This window comes from Leptosomus discolor, chromosome 1 (assembly GCF_034619465.1).
Source record: "Leptosomus discolor isolate bLepDis1 chromosome 1, bLepDis1.hap2, whole genome shotgun sequence".
NCBI lineage: Eukaryota > Metazoa > Chordata > Aves > Leptosomiformes > Leptosomidae > Leptosomus > Leptosomus discolor.
This window is the reverse complement of record NC_141391.1, coordinates 154,749,205-154,765,493: the sequence shown is the minus strand read 5'-3', so window position 1 is coordinate 154,765,493 and position 16,289 is coordinate 154,749,205. Positions and strand designations below refer to the sequence as shown.

At 40.3% G+C, this 16,289-nt stretch overlaps 1 protein-coding gene across 4 annotated transcripts in view; it reads left to right on the top strand.

Annotated features, from left to right (window-relative positions):
• Nucleotides 1-16,289, top strand: part of DGKI (diacylglycerol kinase iota) — a 215,022-nt gene that overhangs the window by 99,172 nt on the left and 99,561 nt on the right. For 2 of the 4 annotated variants that reach the window (XM_086467820.1, XM_086467811.1), the window contains exons 1-7: nt 542-649; nt 6,972-7,058; nt 8,265-8,360; nt 10,190-10,272; nt 11,754-11,814; nt 15,324-15,437; nt 15,999-16,136. In XM_086467820.1, the coding sequence (XP_086323946.1) occupies nt 557-649; nt 6,972-7,058; nt 8,265-8,360; nt 10,190-10,272; nt 11,754-11,814; nt 15,324-15,437; nt 15,999-16,136 (672 nt within the window). In that variant the 5' untranslated portion in view covers nt 542-556. Of the gene's footprint in view, nt 1-532; nt 650-6,571; nt 6,668-6,971; nt 7,059-8,264; nt 8,361-10,189; nt 10,273-11,753; nt 11,815-15,323; nt 15,438-15,998; nt 16,137-16,289 lie in introns of those variants that run through there. The other 2 variants (XM_086467794.1, XM_086467801.1) reach the window with 2 other exon arrangements.

Sequence of the window (16,289 nt, the reverse complement as noted above, 5' to 3'; positions counted from 1 at the left end):
TTCCCTCTCTGTGAATCACCCCCCTGTTTGCCATTTCTGTTCCTTTTGCTGAAAGACACTGTAACTTTACCTGACTGACATGAGTCCTCTAGGAGAAGAGTCTTGCTGCGCAACATAGTCACTGGCTACCTCCAATCGGTGCCCTGCCGCTGCTAGCTCAGACAGCCGAAGGGCTTTTAATACGTACAGCTGCATCAAACTAGGTTGTGGTCTTCAATCTGTGTTTAAGTAGGAGATATTCTTGTTTGTTTGTTTTGGGGCTTTGTGGTGTGTGGGTTTTTGGTTTTGTTGGGGCTTTTTTGTTTGTTTTATTGGTTGGGGTTTGGGTTGTGGAGTTTTTGGGTTTGGTTTTTTTTTTTTTTTGGTAAGAAGGCATGGTTAGGGAAGATGGTCTTTACTTATATGTTCCTAAAATTCCATGGTTAGAAAGGCTTGAGGATGGTGGAGTTGGGAACCCTCATCTTCCTCGTCATGCTTCCCCTTTGTCTTTCTTGGGCTTCCTTATTGACTCTACTCTTTTCCTGTCTTCCAGTTTCATAACAAAGTCACCTGTTTCATGCTACATCATATTGAGGAGCCATGTTCCCTGGGGGCTCACGCTGCTGTCATTGTGCCTCCCACCTGGATCATTAAGGTGAAGAAACCTCAGGTAACTGCATGCTGATGTCTGTTTCTGAAGCTGTATGGCTGTGCAGGGTCAACCTGGCTTCGCCTCTCAGTACTCCTTCACTAAGGCATGCTTGTTCAACCCTGTCTCTATACCTGAAACCCAGCATACATCCATGGTGATTATGAACCTGTATCCTCTTGCCCCTCCATCCAGCCCTTCAGTAGCTTTCCCTGTTTGGGATGATTAGGCACAAACATGACTCTTGTCCTGAGCAAATCCAGCTCAGATTTGTTCCTGTAACTGAGTTCAGCAAGCATACTGCAAGAAACCCCCTGTGTTGTAGGCAGTCAAGCATGTTTCATTAGAGCTGAGCAAATACAAGGAAAAACTGTTTGCAAATGTTCACTTGAATTGTAGTAAGAATTGGCTTTAGCTAGACTGGCATCCCTGAGAATTTGCCGTCAATGGACATTTAAACAGTCATGTCTTATTTACATCAGTGATTGCTAAATGTCAGCAGTAAGCCCACATACTCATTTAGTTGCAGGTAACAAGCATTAGACTTCAAAGCTCTTATAATGGATGTGTTGTGTCTTGGAGAGGATAATTCACTGGTGAACATAACAGGGAGAAAAGGTATCCAAAAGAGAGCTGGCCAAAAATTAAAAGGGTATTCACACCATGCAAGAAGTATTTTTTTTATTTAAAAGTCTGTTTTCACTTGAAGATGAATTGGAAGAAACAGACAAACAGGGAACACGTCAGGGAGTCAGAAATTCTGGTAAAAGTTTTATTTCAGAAGCACTGAAACAAGGTTGTTTGGTTTTGTTTTTTTGTTTGTTTGGTTGGTTTTTTTGTTTGTTTGTTTGTTTTTTTCTGAAATGAATAGTGTCTGGGATATTGAAACTTCCCACTCATGTTTTCTTGTAATTTTCCTCCATTGAGAGGAATGCTGGTTTTATAGAGTAGTGACATTTGGTTCTTAATGTTAGTATGTCCATCCTTGGGAATTGCCCCAGGGCTTCCTGGCCCTGTGTCCTGGTTGTCAACAAGAAGCTGAGAAGTTCACGCTGTAGGCAAGGCATTGAGACAAAATTAGTCCCATGAAAACTGGAAAAAGGTTTAAGTTGTGACACTGCTCAGTTTTTAGTTCCAGTTTAGGGATGTGACTGTCAGATTTGTGCATGAATAGCTTTTCTAACAAGCTGGATATTGAAGACAAGGGGGAGAAGGGGGAAGGGGAAATATACATATGGAGTAATCAAAAAGTTGCCCAAAGTGACTACTATTTCTTCTTTCGGTCCAGAGGCACTAGGCAAGATTTCTAGTCACCCGCACTCTGAGAAAAAAAGATTTCTTTAGCATTTGTATCTTTTTCATCATACTCTTTTTTTTCCTCTCTTAGTTTTACTTCAGCTTCCACCATAGAAATCTTTTTTTTTTTTTTTTTCCCCTTTTGTTGAAGAATCTGTTTGAGCCCTTGGCAGGAACTTAATCTTCTTGGCTAATTTTCAGCACATGTGTGGTATTTGATAGATGTATCCATGATAGGTGTATCCCTGTCTGCCCTTATTAAAAGAAGCCTTTCTTTGATCTTATTAATTTTTATTTAATTTTTAGTAAACAAAAATAATAAACACTTGGAATTTTCTTTTGATTTGGCAGTTGGCCAAAGTAGGGTACCTTCCTCATAATAATTTTAGAGAATTTTCTTTCTTGTCCATTACTCTTTTTTTTTTTTTTTCATAATAGTTCAAATAAAAAAATAAGTCTGATCTAGTTAATCCTAATTTATGGAAAAAATGCCTTTAAATGAAGGTTTAAAATGCGACACTAAAAGGAAATAGATTAGCTTTGTGTGCCTGAGTCATGAGTGGAGAGGAAGTACTTCAATCCAATATTCCCCCTCCATCACATCTTGAGTCCTTGAAATTCAGGGTCAGTAGCATGCGAAAACCTCATCTTGAATAATTGAAGCATTAAATAGATCAAAGTGATATTTAGCAAAGACAATGGGCATGTTTCCATGAAACTTCTTAACAGCATCCATTGCAGTATTTGTTCTGGGGAATGCATCCTTATTGCTGTAGAAACTACTGATGCCTCTTTCAGATGTGTTTTCAGATTTTTGGCAGAAGTCTTGTTTATTTATTATGTTTTTAGGAAATTTTTTCTCCTCTCCTGCTGTTTCTGGCCAGCTCTGCTTCTGTGTATTATGACCCTCTTCACCCTATATGAATGTTTGGTAAACAGTATGAAATATTCACTGCATTCAATCTGCAGAATACAAACACAATATTCAATAATTTTTGCAAATTCAGATAGTAAATGTGTAACCAGAAACCTGTTTTTCACATAGTCCACAATCTGAATAAATTTAGCTAGAAGCCTTTTTGTTATAAAATATTTCCTCAGCTCTAATTAACTACTTACATTGGTCATATGCAACTCCTGGACTGAATTCCCTCCTTACATGAAATTGGTTTTAGTGGTACCTTCATCCTGTTTGTTGGTTGTTTCTTTTAAGCAAATAAGATGGCTTTTTGCAGCAAAACCTTGCCCTGATTTTTAATTTTTATTTTTATTGCTACAAAAATGGTTTTCCATGCTTATTTTGTACAACATGGGTCACCACCTTTCAAATACTGGGCTTGAATGAAGAGCACGCTCTCCCTCTGATTACTAGCAACATTGTGGTAGTGAAGCATCATGGTATAGCTGGTTAAGGAAAAATCTCTACTGACAGCCTGCATTCTAAATGGGGAGCTTTTGCTTCTTGCAAGCAATTGATTGCAAGATGAAGAATGTTCAGAATGGTTCCAACAGCTTTGGGATTGGTGGTAGCCCTGTACGTAATGACCCATTTACATTAATGGAACTCCCAATACCTATTCCATGTTCATAATGTGAGCCCACTTCTGTAAGTTCTTTACCGATTTCCAGTGTTTCTGTACTGTGTTAGCAGCACTTTGATACCGGTTCTCATTTTCTGGGGTTCAAATAAATTCCATCTTCTAGCTTGTGAAAGCAGGTTGCCCCTGTTCACTGGTGGTATTTTGTTATAGGTAAGGTTTGGTAGCCCAAGTGGTGTTAGCTGCTATATGCTTACATTGTGGGGAAAAGTATAATATAAGGAGGATCTGGCCGCTGTACTTACTGATTCAGTCTGTCTTCTGTTTGGGAAGGCAAAGGCAGTAACTGTAAAATTCCAGGTTTTTTTTTCTATTCAAGGTGAGTAAACATGGTGTTTTCTTCTTCTCCTCCTTTGAGGACCTTGAAAAGGTGCTAGTGAATATTTATATTTCTGGGTTTATTTCTTTGTTTCCTCAATTGCTGAGTGCAGCTGGCTTGTCTGATGGTGGTTTGTGAATGACCAAAAGGCGGTCAAAATTGACCTTCCCAGAGACTGTTCATTATTCAAGTAATTTGAAGCCCAGCGTGCTAAAAGTCTTTGAAAATGAAGGCTGAAATGTTGTAAAGGAAAAGGTTGAAAAAGTCCATTGGATTTGCTCGAGACAGTCTGTGGCCCTCATACCACCCAACACCGTATAAGGAGGACTCCAATTCTGTTCATCTAGCTAAGCCTGCTGAGAACTATACTGCCCGTTCAATAATACCAAAAATCTCTTTCTGAAGATGCCAAACTGACATCCACAAAGGAGAGGTTTCCTCTGTAGAGGCAAGTTAGGATTTACATATGGTGCCCATTGAAAGGTATGCTTTGCTATCAGATACTGCGCTGAATAACATATGTCTATAAAATATTCATCACCTTGTTATGTGGATGAGGTAGTATGCATCCATTTCTTCACTTCAGTGTGCAAAGACTGATGATTACTCTTGGCTGTTATTCTTCTGCATGTTTGCAAAGAGAACCTGTATATGTTTAAGCAGCTTTTTTTGCCTTTCATCTGCTGTGGACATGCAGTTGCAATCATGGTAGTAGAGCTTTAGGTTCTCTTAACGCTATAGGCGTAGTCATGTTTTTTTAAAAAAGAAGGGTGAAATAACATAGTTGTGATGTAGCATATTTTAATGCCTTTTTGAGTGTGGAAATGAAAATTAATGGATCTTCATGAATGCAGGCTTAGACTAAAACTGTTTCTCTAATATGGCTGTATGCCTCTTCCCACTCCACCCGTAGTCAAGAAAAAAATATGTGTTCTAATGGGATTTAATGGCAGCTACACTTAAACATTCTTTAAAATATTCTAATTTTAAATAGTCACGGTTTTACTGAACTGTCTTTGTCCTTTCCAAAAGAACTTCACTGGGCTTAGGTCCATCCATTGTGGAGGCAGAATAACAAGTACAGTCCTTCTTCCAGAGGTACAGTTAAGTACTTGCCTAGTATAATACCTAACTTGAGTTACAGACAAATATTTGTCAGCAGATTTCACTGCGCTTTGCCAACAAGATAAGTATTTGGAACTTTACACCTGGAGAGACAGAAGCACAGGGAAAAGGCTTAATATGATCTTTCAGCAGACCAATGGCAAGACTGCAGACAGACTAGATCGCCTCTCTCTGTAATGTATTTTGCTCCACTCCAGGGAGAATCCTTCATCAGAAAATGGCTGAGGAACTAGCCTAAGGCCCCCATGGGAAGCAGCTTTGAGAGTAATGTCCTGTACCTTTCTATTGACGCAAAGGCTTTTGTCTACAGTCAGTCTCATTACTGAGGTAGGGCAGTGAAAGACTATGCAGATGATATTGCTGATGCACTTCCATAGTCAGCGCAATCCTTGTGGTTTATCATGCTTTCGAGATCACTTTGTATCAGAGTAGGGAAAAGTACAAACACTTCTTCTAGTGGTTTCTCAAAATATGGTCTAAAAGAGTAAATGTCCTGTAATTGCTCTGCAGAGCTGTCTTGTCTTCAGTATTTTTAGTAAGCAACAAGGCATGACTATGCCCTGGTCTGCCAGGAATGTTGAGAGGTGACAAAAAAGCTTGGGACCCTTTGCTGTACAACAGACTTTTCTTGGACCAGGTGAAAAAGGACAGTGCCTTTAGGTATTTGAGTTAGCTGTTAGTTTTTCTTAACTTTTCAGAGATGTGGAAACATTAACTTCCGTACCTGGTGTGTAGTACTGAAGTCTTGAAATTCTGGAAGTGGTTGTTAGGTATTAAACAGAATCTAGCAGCTGTTCTTGTTAATGTTGGTTAGCAAGCAGGCTTAAGGACAGACATCACTGCTTGCAGATTTTATGATCTCTGGTCATTGACTTTTTTCATTAGTAGTACACTTTTGAAATGAGCTTTTGGATGAGCTGAGAGGATATTGCTTCCCTTTTTGAAGCCAGAAAAAAAAAATCAATAAACTTTCTTCTAATTCCCTCTGTTACTTATTTCCTGATGATGGCTAGACTAGAAGTTGAAATACTGAGAAAATATTTACAGTATTTCCTATAATACAGTTTCAGTCATATGGAAAATGTTAGGGTTTCCTGCAAGTATGACTTCAGTTGCTGAATTAAGATAATTAAAAAATAAAATAAAATTCCCCTTTTTGGGCTGTTCTTATCACACCAGAACACCTTTTGGTTCAGTATCACTGAGCAGGCTATCGCCAGCCTGGAGAATAACTTTGATGCAAGTTCTATTTTAATAGGTTCTGCAAAAGTACAAGGAGTTTTATGGGTTTTTTCCATGTAGTTAAGTGATATTGTTGTTTAAAAACAGAGCAAACAAAACCCCCACAAACACCCCTTTACCCAAATCCTTAAATGTTAATTCAGTTTGTTCCTTAGCAGATGATTACACAAGTTTCTTGATAGGCTGGAACTGACTCCACAGTGCCAGCATCATACACCATGGTGGCCTATGCTATGTCGAGTCATAATGGTTGCCAGAGCTAAAACTTGTTGTCTTCTTTCCTAAAAATAATAATAAAAAAACGAAACAAAAAAACATGAAAAATATCTCATTTATCATGTTTTTTATTACATCTTTATGCAGGTGGTCTCCATACCAGGAGACGAGCCTGATTGGGCAGGAGACTGGAGCCCCGAAGGGGAAACGGGCGTCTCCTACCCCTATTGGGAGGGTTGGCAGGTACAACATGTGGTGTTATGTGAGTCTATGGGAGCATCTGATCTTTTTTCCCCCTCACAGCGTGGGAAAGTTTCCAGTTCCAAAGCACCAGTCTGGTCTCCGTGTGTGGCTTTCTCCATAAACGGTGGTGTGGAAGTGTAAAGCATGCAGCGCATGTAATTTAAATCTCGAGCATGTGCCAGATACTCTTATCATTCTCCAAGTGGACATGCATGGAAGAGCTTCGTAAAGGGACTCTGTCTGGCCTGTCTTCTAAATTTTGTTTTGCTTTTCATGTTTGTTTTTTTTTTTTCTTTTGATGTAGAACTCATTAAAGACTTCAACACGGCGAAAGAAGAGAACATCTTTTAAAAGAAAAGCCAGCAAAAGAGGCAATGAAGTAGGTATTCAAGTGCTTTGGAAATCAGGCTCCTTTTGTTTAAATGTCTAAATGAAGACTTTAAAGTTTAATATTTTTACTGCAGTGTTTAATTTTTTTTTCCCCACTGGAAAATTCCATGCTATTGAATTTGTTGTGAGAAGAGATCAGTTTTGATAAAACTTGCATGAGAAGTTTAATTTGCTAAGTTGATTTTTTTCAAGAAACGACATACCAGACTTCAGAAGGGTCATCAGCCTAAGGAAACAGCATTCCCTTGGGATATGAAAGACTCAGCTCAGACCTTTGGTTTCCAGTAGGCAGAGCAGGGGTGTGAAACTGGGGTTGTGAAATTCATGGTGAGTGCACTGATGCAAGGGTCTAGTCCAGTTTGAGGGCATCTCCCTCCAGAGATCTTGTATTGGAAATATTCTGTTGGTGTGAAAATTGACATTGGGCCACAGAGAGGGAGAAAACAGATGAATAATCTGATGATTCTATTTACCATGTAGCTCATAGAAGACCTTGTTTCCAGACCCTGCCTAGTGGATTAGTTATATAGATGAACAACAGCCTCATGGGAGAGGTGGAGGGAGAATCAATGCTGCATAGCCAGGGCTCTCTAGTTAAACTCCTTACTTGATGTTGGGAGAATTGCAAACTAGAAACTTGAATCTGTGTCTGCCACAGCCCAGGCGAGTGCCCTCAATACTGGGATTTCTGGTGTCCTGCAGGGGTAGGGAGTAGGGAGGCAGATAGTTTTCTCATTGACTTGTCATGTTTAACCTCTGGCATTTGTTCAAAGGTGGGAGGGTGGCAAGGCCAAGAAGTCAAGAGCAGATCATCTGCAAATATGTGCTGATACAACTTGTGTGTTGGATGGAATGAATAAAATAAGTAGCTTACTTCATTCTGTTTTCCATTGGAAAAACAGCACTTTATCTGACACATTATTAGCACTGTGTGAATAATTGGTTTTCTGGGAAATAACATTGAGTAAAATTTTAAAATAGGTTTGTACTGGCCTGAGGTGGTTCCCCCTCCCCCTACACTACTTATTTTCTTACTCAGTTGTCTCAGCTGGATAAATTACTCCCAACTGAGCACTACATTAACATGGCTGTACTATTTCCAGTACCTGTGGTAGTTTTGTCAGAGCTAGTTGGGTCTCCTGCACATGTTATGCCACAGAAACATACATAGCTGGTCCTAAAGCTGTTTCTTGCTTCTGTTTCTCAGGATAACAAAGGTCGGCCATTTGTGATAAAGCCTATTTCCTCTCCGCTCATGAAGCCACTGCTGGTTTTTGTCAATCCAAAAAGTGGAGGGAACCAGGTAAGAACATCATCTGGATCCAGGTCACAAAGTTTTAGTTTAACAACAGTGTTTTCTCCAAATGAGACTAGTTCTTGGTCAGTCAGATAGGAAGAACTCCATGCCTGAACTGCAATCGTTTGAAGAGGTCCTTGCTGTTGAATGGCCTTTCCACTTCAGTGGAATTATGTGGATGGAATGGATACTTGAGTATTTGAGCAATTGCATTCCTGTCTTCAGATTCTTGAAAGGAATTTACAATGATAGTTTGGAGGTTTTCAGAAGACTTCATCTTTCCACAGAAAATTTAGATTGCCAGTGAAGTCTTAGACTTTTCTTTTATCCGAAAAGTGGTTTAGTTTTAGTAGGAAAGCCTGGTGAAATTAGTGAATGGGAAATGACACATTCTTATGGCATTAAAAAAACCCTATCGATACTGGTCTTGTACAGTACCATAGAGAACCCAGTTTCAATGACTAACATGCAGCAGACTTCTTTCTTAGGGTTCCTGGAACTAAAACTTAACCAAGTGAGTGCTTTCCAGATTAGTTCTGCCACTTTTTGAGTATCAGATAATCTGAATGCTTTTTAATAAACAACCTTTTAGCTGAAAAGAAAAAGATTAATGTAAGATACAACAGAGGCCTACAGAGCATGGAGAACAGCATAGCCACTGTTCACTTCCTTCTCTGTTGGAAGAATTAGGGAGGATATAAAATGAAACATCTAAGACTGATTCAAAACAAAGAAAAGAGTTGGTCCTTCTCACAATATGTAGTTCAGCTGCAAAACTCCTTAACATAGGAAGTTGTGGGTGCTACAAGTTTACACAGGCTGAAGGAGGGATTTGGAAAAGAAAACCCTGAAGGTTACCGTCCTCTGGCTTGAGTTCTATGAACTGCAAATAGCTGAGGCTGGGAGAATACCTACAGCAAGTGTCACATTTATTTTCTTTCTTCTTATACCTTTTTCTGGGCACTTTGTCTGCTATTCTTGGTACTACACTTAGGGGAAGGTGTCAGATAGAAGAGCCATCCCTCAGAAGGGGGAGCTATTGAAAATTCCTGACTTGTACCCCCCTCAGGACATGTCTGAAAGGCATTCTTGAATTACCTTGGAGTTTCAGCTCACCCCATAGGGTTCTTAGCCCTCTTCTGGCAGTAACAGATCCTGCCACTTTGTGTCTGGACAGAACATGAAGGAAGGAAATTGAATGCCTGGAATTGAGAAAGCAGAAATTGTATCTTTAGGTGATGGGCTGGCCACCTTGCATTGAGTTGAGGGAGCACTGGGGCAGCTGTAGCCCATAGAGTCTTTGACTCCTGCTTCATTAGATGGTAGGGGGCTACAGTTATGAGTGTTCATGGTGGTGATGGTGGAGGTCAAAGCAGTGTCATTGCTTGGATGTTGGGCAGGACACCGTTCAATGTGATAGTGACTTTGTCCACAAGCTTGTTGATCTTCCTTCTGTCATGGATGGCTGAGGGTGGTGTGGGATAACAGAGGTTGTTTCTTGTTACAGGTGGTGAGAGGCAGGAGAACAGGTTGCTGTGGGAGCTGAACCTTTGGTCTGACTCCCAAATGCCTGTTCTTATGAACCATGAGTGATCAGTGTTGTTAAATCTAGTCTGTATGTACGCATGTGCACCCTGCCCCGATGGGTGGGTTGCTATTCTATAGAGCAGTCATCTGCTATGCCACTTTCTAGTTTGCCTTTTTTCTTGGTTTGTTTGCTTTATGAAACACGGAAGAAGGAAAAGCAGTCCAAATGTAGTGAATAATGAACACTATTTCTAATAATCATTAAACTAGTTGTAATTTCTCTTCCTTCGATTTTTCTCTCTTCCCAGGGCACCAAGGTTCTCCAAATGTTTATGTGGTATTTGAATCCACGCCAGGTCTTTGATCTCTCTCAGGAAGGGCCAAGAGATGCGTAAGTTCTCGAGCCTTCAATGCTGCAAACCAAAATTCTTTTCTGATCAGGAAAGCAGGAAAAGGTCTAGCTTGGATAGATTAGTAGACTGTGTATGAGGTTTATATATCGAGGTTTTGGTAGCCAGGGGGAGGACTGCAGTGGTGGCTTCTGTGAGAAGAGATCAGGAGCTGCCCCTGTGTCAGACAGAGCCAGTTCCAGATAGCTCCAAGACAGACTCGCTGCTGATCCCAGTGCCTGACCAATCCCTAGTGGCTGAGTATTACAATGGAGTGAGGCTGCCTCCAGATTTCCATACATGACAGCAGCATGCAACTATCTCTGCTTGCTGAGTAACTGACTCGGCTTATCTGAGCAATATTTGAAGCATGGCCCTCTTCCAAGGGAGGGAGGACCTGTCTTTAAAGGACTGATTTCTCACTTATAAGGGTTAAGAGACCATCCTTCTATGGTATTTGAGATAGGGTTGCTTGCTTTACTTTACTTGCTTTACTAATATGTTCAGAGCTGCTTTCACAACTTAGGCAGCACAAAAAGGTAGTAATAATGTAAAATAAAATATTTGCCTGTGTACGAATGGTCCAAGTATTTGCTATTCAAGGTATGCAAGCTTTTTTTTTCCTGCAGAAACACCTCCACTGCTGATCCCCTTGTGATGTATAGAAGCTTTAAGGGTAGACAAAGAGTTTTCAGAGCTGTATAATGGAGGGAAAGAAGGATTAGGTCCTCTGGCCACTCAGCTCTCTACATGTGAATGTACCGCCTCCATTAGGAGATACTTCATTATACCTCTCTTTCATGCAACTGAAGGAACAGGTCTTCAATGAGTGCTTTTTTGGCTCTCCTGTTGGTATCTTAGATCAGATATGCAGAGAAAGAACTGTTAGATGTTCTTGCCTTCTGTGATGTTAAAAAAAATAGTTACCAGTTGAAGCAGCTGTTATGTTCTACATGCCTCAGAAATGGTGGCTCAGCAAATCCTGATGAGGGACACAAAATTTTGCTTAAAATCCTCAATATTTGTATTTGTTTGCTTTAGGATAAGAGAAAAATGAAAGATTTTGTCATCTCCAGAGGGAACATGAGACTCTGGCCTTTCAGATTCAGCATGGGAACATGCTAAACTGATCAAATACTTTTCAGGAGGTGCTGCCTAACCATGACAGAAGACCCAATTTCACATCCTAGTGGTTTTTTGTGTGTGTGATGATGTGAAGTGAGCTACAGGGCTCAGGTTGGTTTGGGACCAATGCTGCATGTGGCTGCCAGGGCTGATGTCTCCTCACTGCTGAGGCTTTTGGTAACACATAGATTATTTTTTGTTTTTAATTTTTCTTCCTCCACCCACAGCCTTAGTAATGAATATTTGAAAATGCAATAAGCGTTGGTTAAACTGTCACTTGGCAAAATGCATAAAAAGTGCCTGCGTTATTGTTCTGACTTTTTTTTCCATTTTTTTCCCTTTTCCTTCCCCTGGCCAGGCTGGAGCTGTACAGAAAAGTGCCAAACCTGCGGATCCTGGCCTGTGGCGGGGACGGGACGGTAGGTGACCATTGCCTGGCAGCCCTGTGGTCATCGGCCAAGTGATTAAATTCCTCACAGTTGTGTCATGATGCCTGCAGAGCCAGATAATGGGCCTTAGTGCCTGTGAAATCTACTTTTTTGCTTGTTTGTTTTATTTTCTGTGTGACCTGGCCTGCGTAGTGATGGGGCCAGATCCTAATATCCAAGGTCCTATCTGCTTTATGCATAAAGATTTGGTACCACTTAAAAAAAATTACTAACTTTTCTGGCCTCCTCTCACTATTTACACAGATCTGAAGGTCTAACAAGTTAAGTCAGTGTCTGGGAGCCATTAAATCCTATTTTCTATTCCTTCCTGCTATTGTCTCCATGATGTCCGAGTATAGTCAAATCGGGTCTCCTCTGTGCCTAAAGAAAGTGAGTTTCCCCATGTTCTTTACAAAGAGTCTATGAGGAAGGATATTGCATTGGTCATACTGCTGGCCTGGGATCTGGCAGATCTAGGTTCAGTATTTTTCTTTGCTACTGAATTTCTGTGTGTTCTTGGATAAGTGAATAGGGTCAGATCTTTAAAGGATTTAGGCACCGTCTCTTGGAGACAGGCTCTGCAGTTCAGTCTGGAGGCCATGAGTGGTAATGGAGGTATTCCAACTGCATTACTCTTGCCAGTACTTAGGAATGTTGTAAATCTCAGTCTGTGCCACTGAGTGTTTAAATACAGTTGAAAAACTGACCTTTAATCTCTGGAGCTCAGGTGCCAAAATATGTGTATTTGATAACTGTTATAACAGTAAGCATGGTAAGGAAAATGCATTACTGCTTGCCAGGTGCAATGGCTGGCCAGAATAGATATATGTGGATGTTTAGGGCACAGGGAAGACTATTTTTTTTTTTTTTTTTTTTTTTTGGGGGGGATACTGCGCTGATCCCCTACCCTTAACCCATCTCTGCCAGAATTTATGTTCAGCTTCTTTGGATTCTTTTAAAACCACAGCTGTAGGGGTTATTAACACCAGTGCTATCCCTGGTACCTGGGAAAGTAAGTTATTACTGAATTGTGAACTTTCCTTGAGAAATGTGCAAGACATTGCTTTAGCGAGAGCAATAAGCTGCAAAAGAGTGTTTCAGTCTTATCTGAAAGCCTTTTTCTTCCATCTGAGGAAGCCTATATTCTAATAGGAGAAAAAAATTCATCCTGCAAATACTAAAGTAGAAATATAATGCAACTACATTTGGTCTGATGGTCCTTTGTTTTCCCTTTGAGCAGTGCAAGCGACAGGTGGCAGCACCTTCTCATTAGTATGAGCAGCACTCCACTATTACCTCTGCTGCTGCTCAGTTTGAAGCAAAATTAATATCTAGTTATTCCCAAAGCCATTACATCTAGAAATGAAAAATCTGGCTCAAATGGACTTAATGAATATTCAATGAGGCCAGATGTTACCTTGCATTATTGAGGTGAATCAGAACTTATTGTAACTTTTCCATCATTGCTGCTTGCTCTTCCTTTCCAGGGCATAAGTGGAAAGCTTTGCTTTCAAAGCAGTCAGGAGCTTTCTGTTTACAGGGAGATGATAGACTGTGTCATACCTGATTGTAAAACTAATGTACAAGGTTTAGAAATGACCTCAAATTAAATAGCAGTGCTGTACTTATAGATTAGTAGTTTGAAGTTTCTGTTTATCTGTTAAAAGCAATTACAAAAGTGGTAGGTATTGTAATGTTATCTGTATCAGTGGGAAGCTGAGGCACAGATATATGGATTAGGTCAGTGGTAACGACAGAGGGCTAATGACAAAGGACTCTTTTTAAGAAGTCCTGGCCCAAGTGAAGTTATTTGGACTCTTTATTCTGTCTCCTGTTATCAATGCTGAAGGATAGATATTTTGAAGGGTAGGGGATTACTTACCACTGAAAATCTCCTAAGGACTTTACTTAGTCTTACCATGGTACCTGTGATAGCCCTTCAGTGACACTCAAGTTCATGAGAGTTGTAGGTGATTCAGATGACTGTTGTCAGACAATGAGCTCTAATATGGGATCACTTCCAAGATGAATGCTTTAATAATGAGACAAATGGTTATGATGAATAACTGTCTGATAAATGCTATTTATACAAAATTAAATTTATCTGTCCAGAGACTTGGAGAAAGACATACCCTAGAATACCAAATAGCATTGTAGTTGCTATACTTATCAGGGCACCCCCTCAAGCAGTCCTTCAAATTCCAACTGTTGTTCCCAATGCTCATGTTGTGCTGGGTGCCTTTCGTGAAGCTCCAGTGTCATCCCAGTTTGGGTTAAGAATCTGTTTGAAATCATCATAATATTGGTTGGGGGAGGAAAAATCCTGTCCAGCTGCAGTCAGGATTTCAGTTTTCTGTCTTATTTAAAAGCTCACATTTCCAGAAGATACCACATGTTTGAACTCTGGCACAGGGCTGGGGGGAAACCACAATTTCATCTTATGTTTGTTTTTTTATTAATTCTTTACTTAAAAATACAGCACAGGTTCTTTCACAGATTGTAATTATATATTTTTTTTTTAAAGGTGAGAAATAGTCCTATTTTCTTGTAGCAAGTATTTCAGTCACAAAAAGTTTGATAATGTCTTTGGCAACAATTCTTTCCTGCCTTGGAAATTACTATTTAATGAAAAAAAAATCTACCGTAATTGTTCCTTCTGGCTAGATTTCTATTTGAAAGTTTTATGTAGCCCAGAATAAGGACAGGAGAGAGAAGTGGCTCTCTAAGCTAATAGCTTACGATACAAAAGAGCCAGGTTCATTGTTCCAAACCAAAGGCTTCAACCCTGAGCATTAGAGTTTGTCTTTTATTTTATATATAGATGTGTGTGTGTGTGTATACGTAAGACTAGAATATATCTCTATTATATGTATATATCATGCTTTGCACTGAGTGAAGTAATTCAGCACTGAGGTCTCTTGTCTGGGGGAATGCAAGACCTTTGGGCAAGTCCATGTGTGACTTCATTTGGACCCTCTATTCTAGGACACACTCTGAGATACCATGCTGTTTTAATGTCTCTCTCACATCTTCTTTCATAACAGTTGTCAAAGGTTTAGTTTCCTTTTGCGTAACAGCAATTAAAAAAATTCGTCTTGAATTGTCCATATTATTCTTCACTCATTTTTACATATTGTATTTTAGAGCAATATTTAGGCAGCCTTATAATAGTAGGTGTAATTCTATGTATTTTCATTTTCTGCCTAAAGAACAGCAACTTATGCGCTCTCCTCAGTATCTCTGTGTGCTATTAAAGATAGCCAGTGTTTACATCCCATGGCTTCTTTTTGTACAGGAGCTTCATGAAAATGGCTGTACCTGTTCTCTAAAAGGTGAAACCTCAGATGGGGTGATTGTAGAGTTAAATTTCAGATATCCTCATTTTTCCTTCTTTTTGTTTTACTTGATCCCCTCTGTAAAGGGGACATGATCAAAAAATGTCTTTTTTCCATCCCTTTTAATCTTCCTAACTAACAGTTCTCTGCATTTCGGTTTTGTAGGTGGGCTGGATCCTCTCCATCCTTGATGAGCTGCAACTCAGCCCCCCACCTCCTGTGGCTGTCCTTCCACTTGGCACTGGGAATGACCTTGCCCGCACCCTCAACTGGGGTGGGGTAAGCACTGAGTGGGGTGGGCTCTCAATTTGCTGCTCTGATTTAGTTGTGTAGGGTGGAACTTTGTTTTGGCTAAAATAGCAGGCAGGGTTGTATCCAAGGTCTGCTTCAGTTAGGCACAATGGTTTGGTTCAATTACCAGTCTGGGATCTTGAATTACTAACAATGTAGTTGTTATAATAAAAGTGAACACAGATGTATCTGTCTGGTATGTCAGGCCAAATAATGAGGAGGCTATGCAGGCTTCTAATTTAGGCATAGTTTACACTTTTATTTCTCTGTATTTATCCTTGACTACACCACTGGAGTTATTCCAGGCAAGGCAAATACACTTTGAGTTCCTCTCCTTACGGCCTTACTTTGCCTGCCCCAGACTTGTGTACCTCAGCAATAAAATGCTTGCTATATCAAAATTCAGCAAGATTTTGAGGTGTTCTTAAGAACATTTGATCTGGCATTTTAGGCCTGTGTGAAAGGAGGGAGATCTGCCAGGGAATTGGTGAGTGACTTGCTTTGCTTTCACTGTCCGTGGCTGATACTCTCGTGACACTCTGCTGTCAGGGTTACACAGATGAGCCAGTGTCCAAGATCCTGTGCCATGTAGAAGATGGAACCATTGTCCAGCTGGACCGCTGGAATCTCCAGGTTGAGCGCAACCCTGATTTGCCACAGGATGAGCTGGAGGATGGGGCACGTAAGGTTAGAGCTTTCTTTTTCCCAGGGAGATTATAGCAGCTGGGTTACACCATGAGCTGCATGGGTGGGGAAGCTCTAAAACTTAAATTCTCTCATTGCATCTCTTCCTTTTGCTCTTTTCACGTGTCAGTGCTTTCAGAGGTGTGTGAAACGTAA